Genomic DNA, 26652 nt, shown 5'->3' with positions numbered 1-26652 from the left:
AGTACAGTTGGGACCGCGAGGGAAAGACAGTACAGTTGGGACTGCGAGGGAAAGACAGTACAGTTGGGACTGCGAGGGAAAGACAGTACAGAGGGACCGCGAGGGAAAGACAGTACAGTTGGGACTGCGAGGGAAAGACAGTACAGTTGGGACCGCGAGGGAAAGACAGTCGTCTTTTACTTGGTCGTGGAAGTAATTGAACAAGTGAACGAAAGGTAATTACTCTCATGCACCTTGAATGGTCGTGGAAACTGGCCGATCTGTGGTGTCACTTCTTCATCTAACGTCAATTGGCTGATGAGCCATCAACGATGGCAAGGATTTGCAACCTGCGGCTTTTTCAGGACTCGAGTGCGGTTCCTGACCCCAATCAATCATTAATTTTTTCACAAAAAAATGTTTGAGTGTTTTGAAAGGATAAATTAAAACTCGAACTGCACCACCTCCCCCCATTCTGCCCTTTCTCCATTCTCCCCACCCCTCATTCTCCCCTTCATTTTTCCTCATTCTCCCCCTCCCCTTCCACTTCCCCCACTTGCCCCTTGCCCCCCCTCCCCTCATGCTGCCTTCCCCTCCCCTCCCCCTCAACCCATGCCTTCTCTCCACTCTCTCCCCACCCTCTCTCTCTCCCTGCCCCTTTCCCCTCCCTTCTCTTCTCTCCCCCCACCCTTTCCACTTCCTTCACCTCTCCCTTCCCCTTTCCCGACCCTTCCCTCCCCTCCCTCTCACCCCTCTCTGATTTTCCTTTCTTCCGTCTGTTCTCCTTCTCTTCTCCCTCTGTTCTCCCTCCCTTCTCCACTCTCATCCCTTCCACCCTCCCCTCCATTCTCCCTTTCTCTCCCCTTTTCTCCTCCACTCCCTTATCCCCTCCACTCCCTTATTCCCACCCTCCCTCCTTATCCCCTCCACTCCCTTATTCCCACCCTCTCTCCTTATCCCTTCCACTCCCTTATCCCCACCCTCCCCCCTTATCCCCTCCACTCCCCCCTTATCCCCTCCACTCCCCCCTTATCCCCTCCACTCCCTTATCCCCTCCACTCCCTTATTCCCACCCTCCCCCCTTATCCCCTCCACTCCCTTATTCCCACCCTCCCCCCTTATCCCTTCCACTCCCTTACTTGGGAACTGCTGGTAAGATTGATTGGATAAAATTATAGCTCACGAAAATTTTTTTTCAAACTGATTGAAGAAAATGTTACTTGTAGTAAAGTGAAATGGTGTGCTTGAAATGAATGAATGAAGTAATTAATGAACATGATCATTGTATCCCTGGCAGTTCATCGGTGAAATGGACCACTTCTTGGAATGGCTCCAGTCACAAGGCCTGAGAGCAGAAACAGCCCAAGCAGTGGTCGATAAGCTTGGAATTGAGAATCAGAAGGTTATTCGAGCTTGCACAGAGTCAGATGCATTGCGAACCGAGCTCCTCTCTCTCGCCAAAGATAAACTTCAATTTGCAATGTATGCTGACTTATGTAAGTTTATGAATTCTTTTTTAAAGCCGCAAGATGTCCAGATTGCAGGTTCTTCTCTGTTGGGAAGTCTGTTTGTCAACTTGGAGAATGTTATTCGGGAACTTTCAAGTTTCTCCCAAAAGTTTGTCAGATCCCAAAATGTGCAGCTGGAAAACGTTTCTGGGTTCTGTGGAATCGGGTTCAGTGATGTCTGCAGCCTCCGCTGTCAGGATGATGGATCAAGAGCCAAGTCTCGTATGTTGCTTTTTTATACACCTTTGCTAACCAAGAAATACTTTGAAAGTTTCCCAATGTGTTCTGTGTTTAACGGCACATTTAAGTTATCCCTGTTCCGACGTCCTTGTTCTCTGCTGTTGTACTTGTGTGCTTCCCTCTCTCTCCCCATCCCGTCTCCCACTCCCTTTATTGGATGTTTTGTGTGTCCATTTGATTTTTTGTGATTGATGTTAGCTCTTACATGAGCCTCGATCTTGTATACAAAAAAACCCAAAAATCCCCATGCTTTATATCATGGAAAATCTATAATTCGTCATATCATGGAAATCCTTGATTGACCAATCTGAACGATTTCTTTGTCAAATTTTCATTCAAAAACAAATTACAACCCATTGCTGGATAAACTTGCAAAATGTGAAAATTGTTCTTTTCTTTCAACAACTTCTGTATTCAAAAGGGAATAACATATTCAATTCTCAAATTTGTATTTAAACCTAAATCAAGCTCCGAGTTGTAAACTAAACTTGAGTAACTGTAGTTTGCATTTCTACCTTCTTTGTGCAGCATTTGGTTAAATGTCGAGTTGTGTGCAGGTAAAGGTGATCTGGAAGAAGCAGCTAATTTCCAAAAGGATGTGCCTCAAAACGTTTGGAAATCTTCTGTTCCGATTGAAGAGTCAAACGATGCATCAACACAAGAATCCAGCAGCACTTCTCCTCTTGTTGATCCAGGTTTGTGTAACTTAACAGGAAGTGCTGTATTATGCTTCGAAATGTCATTTGATTAATTTTTTGTGTCGGTCACATATTTTATGGTGACAGGAAAGTTGTTCCCAGTTTGTGGGGAAAGCAATTCCATTTTGACACCAGCTGGAAAGTTTGTTACTCTGTGTTATAAAGTTTGGTTTGTGTTACAGTAAAGATTCCTCGTCCAACTCCTCTCCCTTTTTTTTTGATCCGATCACCTCAAATCTCTTTCCTCCCTCCCCCAAATCCACTAACCACCTTTCCATTTGCCCAAATACCATATCCATTCGCTTGGTTTACCCATATGAGCTGAAATTGATGGCACATGCATGGGAGGCAGATGCCTGGAAGAGTTTTTTTTTTTTTTTTTTTTCAAAACAAGATTGAGGCTTGTGAAAGAGCGAACATAACAACAACACAACAACAACATGCATTTTAAGGCCATTTTCCCTGCCAGAGCGGGGGTTAGCCTTGCGGCCCCCATGACAATCTTCTCCATTTTGCCCTATTTTCTGCATCTACATCAGCAAAATGCATTTCTGCATCAGGAAATCCAACGGAAGGAAATCTCATTTCCTTTCACAAAGCCCGAAAAAAGTGTGTGTCCACCCTCAGGAGAGCCAGGAAACAATATCTATCTGTTCTCAAGACCGAACTCTATTATCTGTCTCCCTCTTCCAAATCCTTGTGGCATCTGGTCAAATCTGTTTTTGGTGTTTGTTACCCCTCCATCCCCACCCTTACCTCAAACGGCTTCACAGCTGACTCCACACGTGAAAAAGCTGAATGCCTCAACTCTGTGTTTGCCTCGAAACCTTGTGTCCCACACCCATCCCTCTCTGTACCCACCGTACCCAGTCGTACCCAGCTGCACCTGGACTCTGTGTCAGGTGGAAAAGTTTCTGTCAACCCTGGACTCTGTTTCTGCAACTGGACCTGACGGCATCAGCCCACGGGTCCTAAAATCCTGTTCTTCCGCTCTTTCACTCCCTCTCTGTTCTCTTCACCCTGTCTTTTGCTCAAGGTCATCTGCTATCTGCTGGAAATCAGCCAACATCACCGCTTTACACAAAAAAAGTGCAAAAACAGATCCTTGCAACGACAGACCAATCAGCCTTCTCCCAATTATCAGCAAAGTCATGGAATCCATCATTGCTTCGGATATGAAATCTTTCCTCTTCTCCAATGGCTTGATCTCTGATCATCAATTTGGTTTCAGACCAGGTCACTCTACTCTGGACATGCTGCTTCTGCTGTCTCAACAATGGATGGAGGTCCTCAATGCCAAACAGGAAATTAGAGCTGTCTCCCTTGACACATCACGTGCCTTCGATACGGTCTGGCACACCGCTCTGCTCACCAAACTCTCCTCCTTTGGTATCCATGGAAATCTCCACGCATGGCTGGCGGACGTCCTCTCCAGTCGCAGTCAACGTGTGGCCCTGAATGGGTTTCTCTAATCTCCTCTTCCTGTTCAGGCTGGAGTTCCCCAAGGCAGTGCTCTGGGCCCTGTGCTTTTTCTGGTCTTCATCAATGATCTCTCTGACTCTCTTGAAAATCCTCTCTATCTCTTTGCTGATGACTACACTCTCTGCCGCTCCATTCCTCATCCCTCAGATCGGCAGTCTGCAGCCTCCTCACTCTCTGCAGACCTGGAAAAAATCACAGACTGGGCAAACAAGTGGAACATGTCTTTCAATCCTGACAAATCTCACACTCTTACGATGTCTCTCCGAAAAGACCGACTGGACAACCCTCCTATCCACTTTCTGAATAATCCTCTGCAAGAAGTTCGGTCACTCAAGCTTTTGGGTCTCACTATCTGCCATGATCTTTCCTGGGAAAATCACATTTCAAATCTGGCCTCCAAAGCCAGTCGCCGACTGGGCATCCTCCGTCATGCGAAGTCCTTCCCTGGCACACCTGAGCTCCTCACCACCTACAAGGCTTTCATCCGCAGCTCAATGGAATACTGCTCTCCTCTCTGGGCTGGTGCTCCTGCCTCACACCTAGCTCGTCTTCAGGCTGTTGAAACCAAAGCGTTCAGAATCATTGGGATCTCCCGCGATGAAGCTACCTCCGAGGGCCTTTCACTTACTCACCGCAGGCAGGTTGGTGGTCTTTCTGTCTTCTACCGACTCCTCTCCGGCCTTGCTCCCCCAGCTCTCTCTGGGCTCTGTCCCCCAAATATTCCTACAGGTCGCACAAGATCTGCCTGCAACCCTCTTATGGTTAAGCTGCCAAAATCAAGACTCTCTGCTCACCTTCACTCCTTCATTCCTCTTTTCTCCCACCTCTGGAACAAACTCCCTCACTCTCTTCAATCCCACTCCTCCCTCCAGGTCTTTAAAACAGCTGTTCCCCACCATCTCTTATCTTCCCCCATCCAAAACCTTGATGTTTTCTACCCCCGCTAATTTCACCCCAAAGCCACTTTTTTGAAATACCAACTTATTTCCTGGAAGTCATTGGTGTCCTTGTGTTTTATACTTTTCCCACCCGCCCCCCTTCCCATGCCTCCTCCTCCCAAGCCCTCTCCCTCCCACACATCTCCTGATGTCCCTGTTCTCAAATGTTGTGTTTGTGTGCTTCCCCTTCTCTCCCCATCTTGTCTACCGCTCCCCTTTTTGTCCCCCCGTCGCACAGCGTAGCGAAAGGGGGACGATGGCTTTCCCCTCCGTCCGTGTGTCCGTCCGTCCGGGCGTGCATGCGTAAGCGAAGGACCGCATTCGAATTTGGTGTGTGGGTGCAACGCACGTCAAAATCCAAGATGGCCACCGCCATGTATGTCTGAACCTTGTAACCTGCATATCTTGAAAAATAAGCAAAGTACCAACTTCTAATCTGGTGTGTGGGTGTATCTCGGCATAACGACGAACGCTGTTGAAAATTGGGTCGCCACGTCAAAATCCAAGATGGCCGCCACCATATATATGTCTGAAACTTGTGAGCGAAATATCTTGAAAAATAAGCGAAGTGCCAACGTCTAATCTGGTGTGTCGGTGTATCTAGGCACAAATAAGAACGCTGTTTAAAATTGGGTCGCCACGTCAAAATCCAAGAAGGCCGCCGCCATGTATGTCTGATGCCATGTATGTCTGAACCTTGTAACCTGCATATCTTGAAAAATAAGCGAAGTACCAACTTCTAATCTCGTGTGTGGGTGTATCTAGGCAGAAGGAAGAACGCTATTGAAAATTGGGTCGCCACGTCAAAATCCAACATGGCCGCCGCCATGTATGTCTGAACCTTGTGAGATGAATATCTTGAAAAATAAGCGAAGTACCAACTTCTAATTTGGTGTGTGGGTGTATCTCGGTACTAGTACCGACTGCAAAGCCGCAATGAGCCGGCGAAGCCAAAGCCTCTTGCCACTATTTTACCCATCACTATGGTATCAGTAGGTTATGTAGTTGGTAGTAGGTAGGTGTAGTAGGTACCGTACCTGGTAAGACTTGGTAAAAGAGAAGAGCAGACAGTCCTCCCCAATACCTGCATACAATAAATGTCACAAGAAGCTTAAGGAAGTAACGATACGATGTGCTAGCTTAAGGCCTATTTTAAGAAGTAGGAAAATTCTCAAGCTCAAACAGTGAAAAAAACATGACCCATCATCAGGGACATCTACTGCTGCTGCTATTTCGAGCAGCATATGCTTACGCATGATTCGGTTGTTTTGCACCAACCTCGTTCCCGGCGTCGCAGACGTGTCGAGGGCGCTGGTAAGATGTCCTGTGTCGAGGGCACTGATTGGCTGATTCGGTTCTCCGACGGCCACGAGATTTCTAAAAAATAATTCTTCGTCAATGTTAGAATATTTGACGCCGTTTTCACCCTCCGAAACGCGTAATAAGATTGTAAAAAAATATTTTTTCAAATGCTCGAATCTCATTGGTTCTGGTGTTTGATGACGATTTTCGTTGAAGATAACGAGGTTGGTCTTAACGTATTTTAATTACTAATTAGAGGTTTCATTAGATTGTGAATCAAAGAACGACGGGTGAAACAACCTCCTATTGAACTTTTTCGCAATTGTTTTATGCAAACGTCCGCATCCGGTCGATGGCACCCACCATTGAGCGCTTTCATTTTAGAAATATTTTTGCAAATGCTCGACTCTCATTGGGTCCGGTGTTTGGTGACGCGTTTTGTTGAAAATAACCAGGCCCGTGCGGGCCGATGTTGGTGTTAAATAATTTTATTAATACATCGGAGGTGCATAAGATTGTGAATCAAACGACGACGGGTGAAAGAAACTCCTAATGAACGTTTTAAATTTGTTATGCATACTTCCGCATCCGCAAGATGGCTGCGTCCACTGCGCTTCGGATTCTCGAGCCAAGGCATAATCAGGTTTTCAACATAATACGTACGCGTTTATTGACAACACCGGCTTCGCCGGCTATAAGGACAAACGCTATTGCAAATTGGGTCGCCACGTCAAAATCCAAGATGGCCATCACCATATATATGTCTGAAACCTGTGAGCGAAATATCTCGAAGAAGAAGCGAAGTACCAACGTCTAATCTGGTGTGTGGGTGTATCTATTGGGTCGCCACGTCAAACTCCAAGATGGCCACCGCCATGTATGTCCGAACCTTGTGAGATGAAAATCTCGAAAAATAAGCGAAGTACCAATGTCTAATCTGGTGTGTGGGTTTATCTAGGCACACGGAAGAACGCTGTTTAAAATTGGGTCGCCACGTCAAAATCCAAGATGGCCGCCACCATATATATGTCTGAAACTTGTGAGCGAAATATCTCGAAAAATAAGCGAAGTACTAACGTCTAATCTGGTGTGTGGGTGTATCTCGGCACAAGCAAGAACGCTGTTTAAAATTGGGTCGCCACGTCAAAAGCCAAGATGGCTGCCGCCATGTATGTCTGAACCTTGTGAGATGAATATCTTGAAAAATAAGCGAAGTACCAACTTCTAATTTGGTGTGTGGGTGTATCTAGGCACAAACAAGAACGCTGTTTAAAATTGGGTCGCCACGTCAAAATCCAAGATGGCCGCCGCCATGTATATGTCTAACCTTGTGAGCGAAATATCTTGAAAAATAATCGAAGTACCTTCTGGTGTGTGGGTGTATCGAGGCATACGGAAGAACGCTATTGAAAATTGGGTCGCCACATCAAAATCCAAAATGGCCGCCTCCATGTATGTCTGAACCTTGTGAGCGAAATATCATGTCATAGCATGTTTTCTGCGTGTTCCACTTTGTCAACTCACATCACTTCCCCGACGGGGGACCTAGGCGTAACGCTTGTTATATATTTTGTTTGACTGTTTGATTTTTTCGTGTGAAAAATGTTAGCTCTTTCACGAGCCTCGATGCAGTATCCCCCCCCCAAAAAAAGAAATCTCTCCTTGTTAACCCCCTTGCCCGCATTTCTTCTTCCACCATCTTTAGCCAAGTCTTTCTCGGTCTTCCCCGTCCTCTACTTCCTTCTACATTCATTTCCATCACTCTTCTCAACCAGTCACTTTCATCCTTCCTCAACACATGACCAAACCATCTCAACCTGTTCCTCTTCACAGCATCAATCACAGGCTGTATTCCCATCATCCGACTCTCTGGAAAATGGTGTGTGGGTAAAGCCGAATGCCTCAACTCTGTGTTTGCCTCAAAATCTTGTGTCCCAAACCCATCTCTCTCTGTTCCCACCTTTTCCAGTCGAACCCAACTGCTCCTGGACTCTGTGTCCTTCTCTCCTGACAAGGTGGAGAAGTTTTTATCAAACCTCGACTCTGATTCTGCAACTGGACCAGATGGCATCAGCGCTCGGGTACTAAAATCCTGCTCTGCCGCTCTATCTCACCCTCTCTCTGTTCTTTTCACTCTCTCTTTTGCTCAAGGTCATCTGCCAGCATCTTGGAAATCAGCAAACATTACCGCTTTACACAAAAAAGGTGCAAAAACAGATCCTTGCAACTACAGACCAATCAGCCTGCTCCCAATTATCAGCAAAGTCATGGAATCCATCATTGCTTCAGATATCAAATCCTTCCTCTTCTCCAATGGCTTGATCTCTGATCATCAATTTGGATTCAGACCAGGTCATTCTACTCTGGACATGTTGCTTCTGCTGTCTCAACAATGGATGGAGGTCCTCAATGCCAAACAGGAAATCAGAGCTGTCTCACTTGACATATCACGTGCCTTCGATACGGTCTGGCACCCAGCTCTGCTCACCAAACTCACCTCCTATGGTATTCAGGGAAATCTCCACTCATGGCTTGCGGATTTCCTCTCTGGTCGTAGGCAACGTGTGGCCCTGAATGGATTTCTCTCATCTTCCCTTCCTGTTCTGGCTGGAGTTCCCCAAGGCAGTGTTCTGGGCCCTGTGCTATTTCTGGTCTTCATCAATGACCTCTCCGACTCTCTGGAAAATCCTCTCTATCCCTTTGCTGATGACTCCACCATCTGCCACTCCATTCCTCATCCCTCAGATCGGCAGTCTGCAGCCTCCTCACTCTCTGCAGACCTGGACAAAATCACAGACTGGTCAAACAAGTGGAACATGTCTTTCAATCCTGACAAATCTCACACTCTTACAATGTCTCTCCGAAAGGACCGACTGGACAACCCTCCCATCTACTTTCTCAACAATCATCTCCAAGAAGTTCTGTCGCTCAAGCTTTTGGGTCTCACTATCTGCCATGATCTTTCTTGGGAAAACCACATTTCCAAGCTGGCCTCCAAAGCCAGTCGCCGACTGGGCATCCTCCGTCGTGTGAAGTCCTTCCTTGGCACACCTGAGCTCCTCACCACATACAAGGCTTTCATCCGCAGCTCAATGGAATACTGTTCCCCCCTCTGGGCTGGTGCTTCTGCCTCACACCTTGCTCGGCTTCACGCTGTTGAGGCCAAAGCTTTCAGAATCATTGGAATCTCCTGCAATGTAGTCAACTCCGAGGGCCTTTCACTCACTCACCGCAGGCAGGTTGGTGGTCTTTCTGTCTTCTACCGACTCCTCTCCGGCCTTGCTCCCCCAGCTCTCTCTGTGCTCTGTCCCCCCAATATTCCTTCAGGTTGCACAAGATCTGTCTGCAACCCTCTTATGGTTAAACTGCCAAAGTCTAGGCTCTCTGCTCACCTTGACTCTTTCATTCCCCTTTTCTCCCGCCTCTGGAACAAACTCCCCCACTCCCTTCAATCCCACTCCTCCCTCCAGGTCTTTAAAACAGCTGTTCACCACCATCTCTTATCTTCCCCCATCGAAAACCTTGATCTTTTCTACCCCCGGTAATTCACCCCAGAGTCCTTGCAGTGTTCATATGTTTTATTCCTCTCCCACCTCCCCCCAAGTCCTCCCGATGTCCCTGCTCTCAAATGTTGTGTTTGTGTCCTTCCCCCTCTCTCTCCATCTTGTCTGCCGCTCCTCTTGTTTTTTGTGTTTTGTGTGTCGGTTTGTCTTTTTGTGTGATTAATGTTAGCTCTTTCACGAGCCTCGATCTTGGATACAAAAAAAAAAAAAAAAAAAAAATCTTTCGCAATTCATCATTTGTCTTCCTCGCTCTCTCAACGATACTCCACACATCCACCGAACCATTCGCATTTCCACCCTTTCCAGCCTTCGTTGCTGCTCTACGTTCATTACCCATGTCTCGGTCCCATAAATCATAACACTTCTCACACATGCAGCATACACCTTTCCCTTCAGCTTCAACGACACTCCCCTCCTCATCAGCACGCCACTCTGTTACCGAAACTTCTTCCATGCACATCTCACTCTTGCAACTGTTGTCAAGTCTGATCCACATTCTCCATTCAGCATGTCTCAGATGTAGCAAAATGTTTTCACACCTTCCAGCTTCATGCCGTCTCCAAGATCCAACTCAACATTTCCTCCATCTGCAGCTCCCTCTGTGCACACCTTACATTTGAATGCAGCTGCCACACTGGTTAATGACCCTCTCAGACCACTACATTTTTGATGAACCCACTCAGCGCACATTGTACATTGAATGGAGTTCACTCCGACACCCTTCCTGCACACAGCACATGGCCACTTCCCAGTTCTTTCCACCTCAGCACATGCTTTACCACTTGCCATCACCTTCGTCTTTCCGATATTCACCTTCAGACCTTTTGTCTCCATACATTCCTTCCACTTGTTCATCTTTTCCTTCAGTCCATCCATACTTTCCGCAATCAACACCAGATCATCTGCATACAACAACTCCCACGGTAAACCCTCCTTTACATTCTGAGGCAGCACCTCCATCACAGCTACAAATAGTAGTGGACTTCGTACTGACCCTGATGCACTCCCACCTTCACCTCAAACTCACCACTGGTCCCGTCCTTCATCCTTACAGCTGTGCGTGCTCTTTTGTACATTGCCATCACTACTCTGATCAACCATTCCTCCACTCCTAACTTCCTCAATGCCCATGTCAATACTTTGCGTGGAACCCTATCGAATGCTTTCTCCAGATCAACAAACCCAAGAAACAACTCTTCCTCTTCTCCATGTACTTATTTTTTTTTTTTTTTTTTTTTTTTTTGTATACAAGATCGAGGCTCGTGAAAGAGCGAAAATTAATCACACAGAAAGACAAACAGACACATAAAACAAATAACATCGGGAGCGGCAGACAAGACGGGGAGAGAGGGGGAAGGACACAAACACAACATTTGAGAGCAGGGACCGAGAGACATGGAGACATCGAGAGATCTGTGGGAGGGAGAGGGCTTTGGGGGGGGGAGGCATGTGAAGGGGGGAGGCATGTGAAGGGGGGGAGGCATGTGAAGGGGGGGGGGGTGGGAGAGGTATAAACATATGGACACTGCCAGGATTTCCAGGAAATAAGTTGGAATTTCAAACAAGGTGGATCTGGGGTGAATTAGTGGGGGTAGAAAAGATCAAGGTTATGGATGGGGGAAGATAAGAGATGGTGGTGAACAGCTGTTTTAAAGACCTGGAGGGAGGAGAGGGATTGAAGGGAGTGTGGGAGTTTGTTCCACAGGCGGGAGAAAAGAGGAATGAAAGAGTGAAGGTGAGCAGAGAGCCGAGATTTCGGCAGTTTAACCATCAGAGGGTTGCTGGCAGATCTTGTGCGACCTGTAGGAATATTTGGGGGACAGAGCACGGAGAGAGCTGGGGGAGCAAGGCCGGAGAGGAGTCGGTAGAAGACAGAAAGACCACCTACCTGCCTGCGGTGAGTGAGTGAAAGGCCCTCAGAGATAGCTTCATCGCGGGAGATTCCAATGATTTTGAAAGCTTTGGATTCAACAGCGTGAAGCCGAGCCAGGTGTGAGGCAGGAGCACCAGCCCATAGGGGAGAACAGAATTCCATTGAGCTGCGGATGAAAGCCTTGTATGTGGTGAGGAGCTCAGGTGTGCCGAGGAAGGACTTCGCACGACGGAGGATGCCCAGTCGGCGACTGGCTTTGGAGGCCAGCTTGGAAATGTGGTTTTCCCAAGAAAGATCATGGCAGATAGTGAGACCCAAAAGCTTGAGTGACAGAACTTCTTGGAGAGGATTGTTGAGAAAGTAGATGGGAGGGTTGTCCAGTCGATCTTTTCGGAGAGACATAGTAAGAGAGTGAGATTTGGCAGGATTGAAAGACATGTTCCACTTGTTTGACCAGTCTGTGATTTTGTCCAGGTCTTCAGAGAGTGAGGAGGCTGCAGACTGCCTATCTGAGGGAAGAGGAATGGAGCGGCAGAGAGTGGAGTCATCAGCAAAGAGATAGAGAGGATTTTCCAGAGAGTCAGAGAGATCATTGATAAAGACCAGAAAAAGCACAGGGCCCAGCACACTTCCTTGGGGAACTCCAGCCTGAACAGGAAGGGGAGATGAGAGAAATCCATTCAGGGCCACACGTTGACTACGACCAGAGAGGAAGTCCGCAAGCCATGCATGGAGATTTCCATGGATACCATAGGAGGAGAGTTTGGTGAGCAGAGCTGGGTGCCAGACCGTATCAAAGGCCCTTGATATGTCAAGGGAGACAGCTCTGATTTCCTGTTTGGCATTCAGGACCTCCATCCATTGTTGAGACAGCAGAAGCAGCATGTCCAGAGTAGAGTGACCTGGTCTGAAACCAAATTGATGATCAGAGATCAAGCCATTGGAGAAGAGGAAAGATTTCATATCCGAAGCAATGATGGATTCCATGACTTTGCTGATAATTGGGAGCAGGCTGATTGGTCTGTAGTTGCAAGGATCTGTTTTTGCACCTTTTTTGTGTAAAGCGGTAATGTTAGCTGATTTCCAGGATGCTGGCAGATGACCTTGAGCAAAAGATAGGGTGAAAAGAACAGAGAGAGGGTGAGATAGAGCGGCAGAGCAGGATTTTAGGACCCGTGGGCTGATGCCATCTGGTCCAGTTGCAGAATCAGAGTCGAGGTTTGACAAAAACTCCTCCACCTTGTCAGGAGAGAAGGACACAGAGTCCAGGAGCATTTGGGTTCGACTGGGAAAGGTGGGAACAGAGAGAGATGGGTTTGGGACTAAGGATTTCGAGGCGAACACAGAGTTGAGGCATTCGGCTTTGTCACGTGCGATGTCAACTGTGTGGCCATTTGAGGTAAGGGAGGGGATGGAGGGGGAACAAACACCAGAAACAGATTTGACCAGACGCCACCAGGATTTGGAGGAAGGAGACAGGTTTGAGAGTTCATTCTTGAGTGAGGAGAGATAGTGCTTCCTGGCACTCCTGAGGGTAGACACACACTTGTTCCGAGCTTGGTGGAAGGAACTGAGATTTCCTTCAGTTGGATTAGCCTTCCAAGAGGCAAAGGCAAGTTGTTTCAGGGCAACTGCCTCACCACAAGATTCAGTGTACCATGGACGGGAGTAAGGGTAAGACAATTGAAGGCGAGATGGGATAAATCTGTGCATGAGAGAGATCAGTTTGCTTTGGAAGAATTCCCAGGAAGAATTGATGTCAGAGGCAGTGGAGATGGGAGACCAATCCAGACGATTGATGGCTGCTTGAAGACCGTCCCAGTCAGCCTGAGTGAAATGCCAGACTCGTCGACGCTGAGGAGGCTCTCTGAGAATGGCCAGAGAGATGTCCACTTTGACAAGCACATGATCAGAAGAACCGATTGGAGCAGAAGAAGAGCAGCAGACATTAGCAGGGAAGTTTGTCATAACCAAGTCTAGAAGAGAAGATACTCCATTGGCTGAGATCCGGGTCGGGAAATTGACAGATTGTGTCAATCCCAGTGAGTCACAGAAGTCCTTTGCTGAGGTGCCATGACTAGTGAGAGAGGAACCCACACCCAACCAGGTGGCATGATGACAGTTGAAGTCACCACATATGAGGAAGAGAGAGTTGGGATGAGTGGATAGAAGTTGGTCCATGTTGTCAGACATTGAAATGTAGATGGAGTCATCACTGTTTGGGGGACGGTACAGAACACATATGAACAAAAGGTGGGAGCGGAGAGGAAGCCGTAACCAGAGGTACTCCTGCGGGTGAGGAGGAAAGAGAGCAGTGCAAGGAGAGTGAGGAAGAGAGTTTTTGACAAAGATAGCCACCCCACCACCAGGCCGAGGCTCAGGTCTATCATACCGGAGGAGGGAGTAACCAGGAAGAGATATTAAGGAATCAGAGACATCTTGAAGGAGGAAAGTCTCTGTTAAGCAGATCAAGTCTGGATTGTCAGAAGCAACCTGTATGGAGAGATCAGTCAGGTTTGAGCGAAGGCCCCGGATGTTTGAGGTCCATACCGTTAATGAAGAGAGAGGGGGAGCATCGGGTACAGGACAGGGGAGGGGAGGAGTAGGGTAAGATGAAGGATGAGAGGGGGAGGTAGGGAGAGCAGTTGATAGTGTTTCAGATGTTGCAGAAGAGTTCCAAGAAAGGGAAGGATGAGGAGGATGAAAGGTTTGCTGGTGAAGGGATGCGGCACAGTGAGGGGTTGTTTGAGGGGGGGCAGAGGAAAGTAGAAGGTTTGGGGGGGTGGAGGTATGAGATAGAAGGGAGACGAAGTGGGGAGGAGGCAGCTTCAGGAGGAGGGTGGAGGAGAGAGAATTGGAGAGGAGAGGACATTACTTCTCCTGCAACTGCCTCCCAATAAAGAGCGCGTCTGTCGTTCCTCTTCCTGGCATAATTCCAAACTGCATTTCGTCGATCTTCACTTTCTTCCTTAACCTCCTCTCCGACACCCTTTCCAATACCTTCATTCCATGCTCCAATAACTTTATCGCTCGGTACGAGCCACACTCCAGAGGTTCACCTTTCCCCTTGTATGGAGGGACGAGGGTACTCGGTTCCCAATCCACTGGAATGCAGCCTTCTTTCACCACCAGATTACAGATCTCTGTCACTCTCTTCACACCCCAACTTCCTGCTGCCTTCAACATATCTCCCACAACTCCCTTTGGCCCTCCCGCTTTTCTACTCTTCATTGCTTTTATTGCTTCCTCAACTTCCTTCTCAGTTATCTTCTCTGCCGGTCCCAAAACTGGGTTACTCTCTACGTTGCCATCCCATTCATTCTCTGTATTCAACAGCATTTCCATATATCTTTTCCATCTTCCTTTAATTCCATCTGGGTCCACAACGATTTGTCCCACTTCATCCTTCAAGCAACTCACCCCCATCACATCACACCTCTCTTTCGCTATCTGCTTTGCAATCCTGAATACCGCTCTCTGACCCTCTTCCGAATCCAAGCGTTCTCCGAACATTTTCCTGCATGCCTCCTGCGCCTTTGCTACCTCTTTCTTTGCAGCCTTCTTGGCTGCCTTATAACTTTCATGCTCTGCTTTTTCTGCTCCCGTACCCTTCGCCTTCTGCCACTCGTTGAACTTCTTCCTATTCTTGTCAATCCTCTTTCCAACTTCATCATCCCACCACCATGTTTCCGAGTGCCTTGGTGGTCCTTTTGTCCATCCACATACCTCACCAATGGCTCCCAACAGACTATCTTTCATTGACATCCAACCACTTTCAAGCTCAACCACATCATCCTCTACCCTACTCAGCCTCTCTTTTAATGCATCCCTTACTGTCACCTCTTTCAACCTCCACACCTTCATTCTCGGTTGGTACTTCACCCGCTGAGCTCTCCTCGCACCTTTCACCCTTAGGCCAGATAGAAAAAAAGAGTTGGTGATCGTCCTTTTTTCTCAAAAGTTCCGGTAGGGAGGGAGGTTTTTATTTTTATTTTTTTCCGTACTTTCCATTGAGTTTTGTTGACATGGAAAAATATGAAATAAAGACTCCTTTCTCCTCAAAATGATTTAATTTCTTCATTCATCTCACAGATTTACAGACGTTGCCCAAATCTCTATGAAACACAGTGTTTGTGTGATTTTGGATGATGTTGAATGTCCTAGCTGAGCTTGGTAGTGAAAGGGCAAGACACCTGTACATGTATATCCACCATGACATCGGAAAAACAGATAAACACCATGCCCTTGGCACCTTGAAACTATTGAGCATGTTGAACAAGATTTCTGCCACGCTTTGGTGCTGGCTTTGCAGTACAAATGTTACATTGAGGGTATTGCCCTGCCTTTTCAACCAAATTCTCCTCAGTACCAGTGGATGCAGAGCATTTCATAGCCAGCAGAGTCGTACGCTAGTTCTATAGGGGAAGCACAGTTCAGATTGGCACGAACATAAAGATCAGCGAGTCTGGTATCCTGTTCAGGATCGTCATCACCATTGTTGTTGATCTCCGTGAATACACTTCCACAGCTGTAGAGAATGGTGTCCATAGCAGCACGAATCAATAGATTTCAGCGGGAAAAATCTCACACAATAGCCGCCATGAATGGCTAACGTAAAATGGCTGAAGTTGCCCGAGGCACTTGCGACGCTCCGCGCAGCATGCACCACGCAGCACGCACTGCGCATGCGGTGCAGAACGGCGCCAAATTTGACTGTGAAAAGATCGTTTTTTAATGATTTTTTTCAAAATAAAAAATAAAAAAAGTTTCGGGTCGGGTGTGTTTCGTAGGGTCGGGCGGGGACGATCACCAACTCTTTTTTTTAATCTGGCCTTATGTCGCAAACAACCAAGTGGTGCTGTGAAACAGCCTCCTCCCCCGGGATCACCTTTGTGTCCCGGGGTGCCCCCTATCTCACCTATGCACAATCAGGTAGTCATCGGTGTTCGTCGACCCACCTGACGTGTATGTAACAAGCTTATTATCCTCTTTCTGGAACTGAGTATTACAAATCAACCAATCAGCTCCATCAGCAAACTCCAAAATCCTTTCACCTTCTCCATTTCTCACACCATATCTGTAACCCCCATGAACTCCCTCAAAACCATCCAAACTCCTTCCCACATGTCCATTTTGGTCTCCTCCTTCCACAACAACTTCCTCATATTTCACGTTTTCCATCAGCTTCTCCATCGCACACCAGAACTTGTCCTTCTCTTCATCGCTCCGACCAACCTGCGGAGCATATCCCGAGATGATGTTCACCAAGAGCTTTCCAATCATCATTTTCACCATCATCGACCTATCACTCACTCTAGTCACACTCACCACACTGTCTACAAACTCCTCAGAAAACAGGACACCAACACCATTCATGCACTCCAGGCACCCTTGCCACACAAACTTGTATTTCTGTCCCTGCCTACCCTTCACCATTCTCACACCACTTCCCTTCCATCTCCTCTCTTGCACACAACATATGTCCACTCTTCTTCTGACCAATACTTCCACCACTTCTCCTGATCTCCCTGTCATTGTCCCTACATTCCATGTCCCAAACCTCAGAAACCGATCTCCACTTCGGGCTGTACTCTGTCCATATGTAGTTGTAATTGTCATGGTTCTCTTTTTGAGGCAATGTTTTTTATGGCCGGATGCCCTTCCTGACGCCAACCCTCTTAGTCGCCTCTTACGACATGCAGGGATACGTTGTACCTATTCTAAACCAGGGTATACACCAGGAAAGAGCTAACATTTATCGCACAAAAAGTCAAAGCGACACATAAAACATATAATAATTAATATGGGGAGCGGGAGACAAGATGGGGAGAGAGGGGGGAAGGACACAAACACAACATTTGAGAGCAGGGATATCGAGAGATCTGTGGGAGGGAGAGGGCTTGGGGGGAGGTGGGAGAGGTATAAAACATATGGACACTGCATGGACTTCCAGGAAAGAAGTTGAAATTTCACAAAAGTGGATCTGGGGTGAATTAGCGGGGGTAGAAAAGATCAAGGTTTTGGATGGGGGAAGATAAGAGATGGTGCTAAACAGCTGGAGGGAGGGGTGGGATTGAAGGGAGTGGGGGAGTTTGTTCCAGAGGCGGGAGAAAAGAGGAATGAAAGAGTGAAGGTGAGCAGAGAGGCTAGATTTTGGCAGTTTAACCATAAGAGGGTTGCTGGCAGATCTGGTGCGACCTGTAGGAATATTTGGGGGACAGCACAGAGAGAGAGCTGGGGGAGCAAGGCCGGAGAGGAGTCAATAGAAGACAGAAAGACCAACAACCTGCCTGCGGTGAGTGCGTGAAAGGCCCTCGGAGTTAGCTTCATCGCGGGACATTGCAATGATTCTGAAAGCTTTGGTTTCAACAGCGTGAAGCCGAGCTAGGTGTGAGGCAGGAGCACCAGCCCAGAGGGGAGAGCAGTATTCCATTGAGCTGCAGATGAAAGCCTTGTATGTGGTGAGGAGCTCAGGTGTGCCAAGGAAGGACATCGCACAACGGAGGATGCCCAACCTGACTCGATCTTGTGTACAAAAAAATAAAAATAAATAAAAATAAAGACCAGACAAGTCAGGAGACGACGATGGTTCACGAGCGAGCGGTATTCGATGACAAAGGGTGGACAAAACCGAAACAGGCCCGGACAGGCCAGGCCTGGAAATGTCAAAACGAAGGTTACTGACCTTGAAATGAGATAGAAAATACAGCAATACCCCGTTTTACGCCATTTCGACCTCCGTCAAATCCGACTTAACGCCACTCTTTTGGAGTAAATTTCAGTTCAGCGAAAGTCATTATGTGCGACTTAACGTCACTCCTACATCATAATAGGAGGACGTGAAAAAAACAAATTTTTCCTTCAAAATATATTTAAAATAAATAAAGTAGTACATAAATTAACATTAAAAGAAGCTAAAAAACAATTTAAAATACAATAAAAAGCACAGTAAAAATATATTAAAATGTACGTACCGTATACTGTACATACGCATAGATGCTGGTTCTCATTCAAAACAAAGGCGACGCCATATGCATTTTGTCCTGTGCTGCGGTCGTGTGCTTGCTTTGCCTTTCGCTGGTATTTTTGTGATTATGCCTTTACTGTGTAAAGGTTCCTTTCCTGTGTAAAACAACCAACGTAACATGGCAACGGCGAAACATGACGACGATGCCGGCTCGGACGACCGTCCGTGGCAGACGTCATGTCACGTCACCGTGCAGTGTGCAATGTCCGTGATGAGGTCAGTCCCCATGGCCCATGTGAAACGAACGACCGTGTCATGCCTCCAGCCGGGGTGCCTCGTCGGGCACCTCGCCGGCATCCGGTGCCGACGAACCGATCGACGTGTGCATGTGCACATGTGCATGTTTGCAAATGCCTGCCTGTACGTCGTCGTTTCTGCGTACAGTATATAGCATCGTCCAAAAAAAAAGAAGCACGCAACTTTGGCCGCTCGAGGAAAGACGGGGCATGCCTACGAATCGGAGGCGAGCGTCGATCCCCGGGGCGGCCGGGTTCACGGAACCCTGAGCTCGTTCGTTCATCACAGATGACACGACACGACCACCGGTGAAACTGCTCGGACACGTTAGGTAAAGCACGCCGTGGTGAAGCGGGCCGCGGAGCCACTCGGCACACAAGCCCGCTCACGGTCGACACGTCCGTGCCGGTCACCCCGTTCGAGGAGAAGACCCGACCGATAGAAAACAACGGATGGACTCCCGACAGGGAGCGGCAAAGATTCAGGGCGAAGCCGCAGCCTCCTCCAGTTATTTACTCTAGTTTTACGGTGTTTGTCTTCATTTTAAGGCATTTTAAAGACATTACGCCCGGTTTACGTCAAAAACCGAGTTACGTCACAGCTTATGGAACCAATTAATGACGTAGGCCGGTGTATTGCTGTAATGTATAATCAGTTATGAGGTTAGTTAGCTGCACAATACCGAAAATTCGGTGAAAAATGAAATGAAAAAAATTATAATAAATTTTTTTAAAAAAGAAAAAGAAAAGAAAAATCGACCTCCGTGGGGCTAGACACATGATATTGGCCTCACCAAATACCGAAACCCCTGTCAGATTCCACCAAACCCCTCGGAGAAGATGTAGCTTGAACTCAATTACCCCCGAAAAAGACATCTTTTTTGGGCGTGGCTCCACCCACAATGGGCGCAATACGCCCACTCTGGGCAGGACACAACTAGATCATGATATCAACCTCCCACCCAAGTTTCATCAAGATCGGATGATATCATCGGGTAGTTATGCTGCGGACAGACAGACACACACACAGACAGACAAACACACACACACATGACGAATATAGTGGTCACTTGATAACTCGTGAACCAAAAAAGCACAAAGCCCAGAACACTGCCTTGAGTAAGTCCAGCCTGGACAGGAAGAGGAGATGAGAGAAACCCATTCAGGGCCACACGTTGACTACGACTAGAGAGGAAGTCCGCCAGCCATGCGTGGAGATTTCCATGGATACCAAAGGAGGAGAGTTTGGTGAGCAGAGCGGGGTGCCAGACCGTATCGAAGGCATGTGAATCGTATAGAGTGCTAAATCGTAAAGAAATAGGGAGTGCTGCTGATCAAGGGAGACAGCTCTAATTTCCTGTTTGGCATTGAGGACCTCCATCCATTGTTGAGAAAGCAGAAGCAGCATGTCCAGAGTAGAGTGACCTGGTCTGAAACCAAATTGATCATCAGAGATCAAGCCATTGGAGAAAAGGAAAGATTTCATATCCAAAGCAATGATGGATTCCATGACTTTGCTGATAATTCGGAGAAGGCTGATTGGTCTGTAGTTGCTAGGATCTGTTTTTGCATCTTTTTTGTGCAAAGCGGTGAGTTGGCTGATTTCCAAGCAGATGGCAGATGACCTTGAGCAAAAAAGAGGGTGAAGAGAACAGAGAAAGGGAGAGAAAGAGCGGAAGAATAGGATTTTAGGACACGTGGGCTGATGCCATCAGGTCCAGTTGCAGAATCAGAGTTGAGGGTTGACAGAAACTTTTCCACCTTGTCAGGAGGAAAGGACACAGAGTCCAGGAGCAGCTGGGTATGACTGGGTACGGTGGGTACAGAGAGGGATGGGTTTGGAACACAAGATTTAGAGGCAAACACAGAGTTGAGGTATTCAGCTTTTTCACGTGTGGAGTCAGCTGTGTAGCCGTTTGAGGTAAGGGAGGGGATGGAGGGGGGGACAAACACCAGAAACAGATTTGACCAGATGCCACCAGGATTTGGAAGAGGGAGACAGATAAGAGAGTTCGGTCTTGAGAACGGAGAGATATTGTTTCCTGGCTCTCCTGAGGTTGGACATACACTTGTTTCGGGCTTTGTGAAAGGAAATGAGATTTCCTTCCATTGGATTTACGTTCCAGGAGACGAAGGCAAGTTGTTTCTGGGCAACAGCCTCACCACAAGATTCCGTGTACCATGTACGGGAGGAAGGGTATGACAACTGAAGACGAGATGGGATAAATCTGTGCATGAGAGAGAGAGCAATTTACTTTTGAAGAATTCCAAGGATGAGTTGATGTCAGAGGTGGTAGAGATGGGAGACCAGTCCAGATGATTGATGGCTGCTTGAAGACCGTGCCAGTTGGCCTGAGTGAAATGCCAGACTCGTAGACGCTGAGGAGGCTCTCTGAGAATGGTCAGAGAGATGTCCACTTTAACAAGCACATGATCAGATGAGCCGATTGGAGCAGAAGAAGAGCAGCAGACATTTTCAGGGAAGTTAGTCATAACCAAGACCAGAAGAGAAGATGCTCCGTTGACTGAGATCCGGGTCAGGAAATTGACAGATTGTGTCAGTCCCAGTGAGTCGCAGAAGTCCTTTGCTGAGGAGCCATGGCTGGTGAGAGCGGTACCCACACCCAGCCAACTGGCATGGTGACAAGTGAAATCACCACATATGAGGAAGAGAGAGTTGGGATGGGTAGATAGAAGTTGGTCCATATTATCAGACAGCGAGATGTAGATGGAGTCATCACTGTTTGGTGGACGGTACAACACACATATGAACAAAAGGTGGGAGCGAAGGGGAAGCCGTAGCCAGAGGTATTCCTGGGGATGAGGTGGAGAGAGGGCAGTGCAGGGCGAGTGAGGAAGAGTTTTTTTTATAAAGATAGCAACCCCACCTCCAGGACGAGGCTCAGGTCTATCATACCGGAGGAGGGAGTAACCTGGGAGAGATACCAAGGAATCGGAGACATCATGAAGGAGGAAAGTTTCTGTTAAGCAGATCATGTCTGGTTTGTCAGAAGCAACCTGTATGGAGAGATCAGTCAAGTTTGAGCGAAGGCCCCGGATGTTTGAGGTCCATACCGTTAATGAAGAGGAAGAGGAAGGGGGAGCATCGGACACAAAACAGGGGAGGGAGGGGTATGGTAAGATGTGGAAGAGGAGGAAGAGATAGGGAGTGCTGTTGAAGGTGTGTCAGAGATTTCAGAATAGCTTGGAGAAAGGGAAGGATGGGGTGGACAAAAGGTTTGATGGTGATTGGATGAGGCACAGTGAGGTGTTATTTGAGGAGGGGGAAGAGCGAGGCAGAAGGTTGGGGGAGATGAAGGTGAAAGTTGGAAGGGGGAAGAAACGGGGAGGACGCTTTGAGAAGGAGGGTTGAGAGGGGAGTCTAGGAGGGGACAGGGCGATGGAGAGTCTCGGAGGGGAGGGGGGAGGTTAGGAGGGAAGGGGCAAGGGGGGAGATTTGAAAGGGATGGGTAATGGGAAGGATTTGGAGGGGAGGGGCAAGGGGGAAGATTTGAAAGGGATGGGTGATGGGAAAGATTTGGAGGGGAGGGGCAAGGGGGTAGATTTGGAGGGGAGGGGTGATCTGGAAGTTTTGGGGGGGGGGGGTGATGGGGAAGTTTTGGAGGGGAGGGGTGCTGGTGAAGATTTGGAGGGGAGGGGTGAGATTGGATTTGAGAAAGTGTACGGTTAATGGAAAATGAACATTTATTGCAAAATGAGTTTCTTGTGACCTTCGAATCGAAAATATGTTTGAGGATGCTGGAGGAGGGGTGGAGTGTAGGAGAGTTTCGGGAATGTAGAAAAGAGGAACTGTAAGAGATGGAATTATTTTTTGGAATGAATAGATTTGGTGAGCAAGTCGAAAGCACTCCTTTAAAGAAGAAGAAGAAGAAAAAGGTGTTATAATATACGACAGAATACAGTACTTCAGGGGAAAGTTTAAACATTTTTAAATTTAGCAGTGAAAACTATCTGGGTAAATGGAAAATGGAAATGGGGGTGAAACACGTGATCGAAGAACGAACGAACAAATAAGAACAACGAATAAACGAATAAGAACAATGAATAAGAACAGAGAAGGAATTTTTTTATTTTTTTTCGAGTTGAGATTTTAAACAAGGAAGTATGGGGTGAAAGACTGGGACAAAAACAGAGAACGAAAGTAATTGCAGCACAATCAATGGACTGCTAAGAGAAAAACAAAGCCTCAAGGTAGGACACGGTAGCCTACTCGGCCTCAAAAGATGCGACACAAATTAACCGACGATTTTGTATACAGGTATGAAAAATTAACACCGAGAATCTTACTAAGGACACACTATAGGTACACACACCGAAAGATAAATACAGTTGCGACAAAAACACAATTGTGAAAAATTACATAACTTCGAAAGCGTGAGCGCATGGACAGCTTTGAAAAGACGTGACCTCGCTGACAAAGATCTCGCGAGATGAAGATTGATTTAATGAATTGATTAAATCTAGTTTTAATGTGTCCTTCAAAAGCATTGTCTATCATATATCCTGTATTTTGTTGGTGTTTGTGGCATTGCAAGTGTATTTTACAACTGTGTTTTAAGAGGTCTTTGAATATGCAACTCAATTTTTGGTTTCTTGTTCAAATGGATTTTGGGCATTGTGTTTGATTGAGTACATTGACTGTGTGTTGCATGAGATTGCAAGTCTTTCTTGTGTTTGTTTGTAGTTCGTATTTCAGACTTGACAGTGAGTTATATCCAAGATGTTAATTTTTTTAAATGTGTTTTTCTTGGGTGTTTTTAAAAAATCATTCTACATGATTTCTTTTCACATTTTCTGATTTTTTTTTATTTTTGTTTTTGCAATAACTTTGAAATAATATGAGGGAATGGTTAAATAATTATTCACAAATTTTACATTGAAAAAATTAAGAAGTTTAAGAGCAAATTAGTTCTTGGCCATTTGAATGGAATTCATAAAGGTTTCCAGTAAAGATAAGACCATATTTGGTGGCGAAGGTAACAAGGTCCTATATAACTTTAAACATTTGGTGGAATATAACAGCAACACAGGGACAAATGTATAACAGAAAAATACACGACAAATCTGGTGAGGATAACTTGGCTTTGATGAGGTGCAACCGGCGTCGACATACAGTATATGATAACATGTGGAACAATCCCCGGACAGGAAGTTAATGTGAAGTGTCACAAAATTAGGGTGCAGCTTATACGCCAATTTATGGTAATGCTGAGTCCAGCATTTGGAAACAATTACCTTTGATAAAATGGTTGCAACACACACCAGCTCGTATGTACTTCTCGTTGTAAACACCTTGGCTCATCATCCTTAATGGTGGCAGAATTACAGAAGTGACATCTATTATGCTACCTGTTGGCCTGATATCTATTTGTCAGTGTTTTAAAGTTAATGTTCTGCAAAAGCCTGACACTGAATTCTGTGCAGGTGATGTCCCTCCTGTGAATGTGGAACGCAGACAACACAACAACAATTCATCTGTCTCAGGAGCTTCAATATGTGCTTCTGCAAAGGGAGATCCACATGTTCATTTGACAAATGGCAGTACTACCTGTTCTGCAAGTGGTGAGCAGAAACCGACAAAATGAATATTTTGAATTCAGAACATGAAAATTTTTCGAAATCTTTCAATATTTTGCATTTAGAGTTTGCCAAAAAAATGAAAAATGATTTTTATTCTTCATTTTTATAGAACAACGAAGAAGTCATGTTGCACAAACAAGATCCAGGTGCAGCTTGACTGCGAAGAAGTCTTTTTTGAAGAAACGATCCCGAGAACAAGACTCTCGACCTTCATCATGCATGTGCATGTCTGTTGCTCGCAACACAAAGATCAATGTGGAATTAAATAAACACAAAACTGTTCTCAAAAGTCAAATACATCACAAGTATGATGAATGCAGTACAGATTTCGCTTCACCGAGTAACGTCAAAATGCACATGAGTACCCATTCGGGAGAGTGCCCGAACAAGTGCTCAACCTGCGACAAAGATTTCCCTTATAACAGCGATTTGAAAAGTCATATGATAATCCATACAGGAGAGCGTCCTTGCAAATGCTCAATACGTGATGAAGATTATACTTGTAACAGCAATTTGAAAAGGCATATGAGGATCCATACAGGAGAGCGTCTTTACAAATGCTCAATATGTGATAATGAATTCCTTCTAAACCAAAATTTGAAATCACATATGAGGATCCATACAGGAGAGCATCCTTACAAATGCTCAATATGTGATAAAGATTTCTCTCAAACCCAAAATTTGAAATCACATATGAGGATCCATACAGGAGAGCACCCATACAAATGCTCAATTTGTGATAAAGATTTCACTCATAACTGCAATTTGAAAAGGCATATGAGGATCCATAAAGGAGAGCGTCTTTACAACTGCTCAATATGTGGTAAAGATTTCCCTCGAAACCAAAATTTGAAATTACATATGAGGATCCATACAGGAGAGCGTCCTTACAAATGCTCAATTTGTGATAAATATTTCGCTTGTAACAGCATTTTGAAAAGGCACATGGGGATCCACACAGGAGAACGTCTTTACAAATGCTCAATATGTGATAAAGATTTCGCTCTAAACCAAAGTTTGAAATTACATATGAGGATCCATACAGGAGAGCATCCTTACAAATGCTCGATATGTGATAAAGATTTCTCTTGTAACAGCAATTTGAGAAGACATATGATGATCCATACAGGAGAGCGTCTTTACAAGTGCTCGATATGTGATAAAGATTTCCCTCTAAACCCAAATTTGAAATTACATATGAGGATCCATACAGGAGAGCGTCCATACAAATGCTCAATATGTGATAAAGATTTCTGTCAAAAAGGCAGTTGGAAAAAGCACATGATTTCCCATACAGTAGACCATACGCACAATAGATAATTACTGCACCATCTAAAGGTGACCATCACCAACGCTAAAATGGAATAGGGGTACATCATATGGGATGAGATTCACAGAGGAGTCCAAACTCCCAAAGAAAAGAAGCAACCGGAAGAACTTCCTAGTGTTAAGCAGGAGATCGAACAGTTTGATTGGGATTTAAAATGTGATTACTTTTACCGAGAGAGAGATTGGGCATCAGATTGGCGAAGTCAATCAGAAAACTCCACAACGACATCAAATATTGACGACAGCAAATGCTGTGGCAACACCTCTAGAGGAAGAACAACTCAAAGTTACTAACTCAGCTCAAGTAGCACATTTGCAAATAAAACACAAAAGAGAAACTGTTACGGTCTGTGACCTCTTTGCCTTCACCCCTCATCCCCTCTCGAGTTTGACTTGTTATGGTTGTGGCCTCTTTACCCTCTCTGATGCCTCTTCTTCCTATTCACTCCTCCCCCAAATTTGGCTTGTGTGGTTCAATCCATGCGTTGAAATCCTGTGAATGGCTGTTGGGCGAGAGAGAAGGAATGATTGACTGCTCTGGAGAACGGAGCAGCAACGGACGGGCGGACATAGAAGGCCTCATTCATCGTGGTGACGTGACACAGGTGACGAGTTCACATCTGGGCATCTCATTGTCCCGTCCTCCATCACTCTCACGTCGGCCCCTTGGACTGCTGTGTTCTCACCCCTGGAGTGAAGGTGGTGACATTGAATGGGGATCAATGCCAACACAGGTTTCTCGTTCATGGATCGAGTAGGTCCGTTGGCCTGATTGGGGTTTTTTTCTCTCTCTTTTTCTCTCTCTTTTTCTCTCTCTATACATATGTATATAGTTCTCGTTGTTATAACTGTTAATTAAAGCAGTGTTTGACCCCA

General features: G+C 46.2%; 1 protein-coding gene across 4 annotated transcripts; it reads left to right on the top strand.

Annotated features, from left to right (window-relative positions):
• LOC137413786 (uncharacterized) lies at positions 1–26652 on the top strand. Of its 4 annotated transcripts, none has more exons than XM_078771453.1 (5): positions 1–215; positions 1277–1709; positions 2285–2422; positions 24292–24429; positions 24557–26652. In XM_078771453.1, exons 2-5 carry the CDS (start codon positions 1289–1291, stop codon positions 25765–25767), a joined length of 1908 nt encoding a protein of 635 aa, XP_078627579.1. In that variant the 5' UTR covers positions 1–215; positions 1277–1288; the 3' UTR covers positions 25768–26652. The 4 variants fall into 4 exon arrangements, with proteins under 4 accessions (XP_078627579.1, XP_078627570.1, XP_078627566.1 ...); XM_078771444.1 differs by lacking the exon at positions 1–215 and adding an exon at positions 1007–1131; XM_078771440.1 differs by lacking the exon at positions 1–215 and having other exon boundaries at positions 1007–1709.

The sequence above is a fragment of the Myxine glutinosa genome, chromosome 1 (genome assembly GCF_964187855.1).
Source record: "Myxine glutinosa chromosome 1, kmMyxGlut1.1, whole genome shotgun sequence".
Taxonomy (NCBI): domain Eukaryota; kingdom Metazoa; phylum Chordata; class Myxini; order Myxiniformes; family Myxinidae; genus Myxine; species Myxine glutinosa.
Note: the sequence above shows the minus strand (reverse complement) of the source record. Positions and strands in the feature narration are given on the sequence as shown.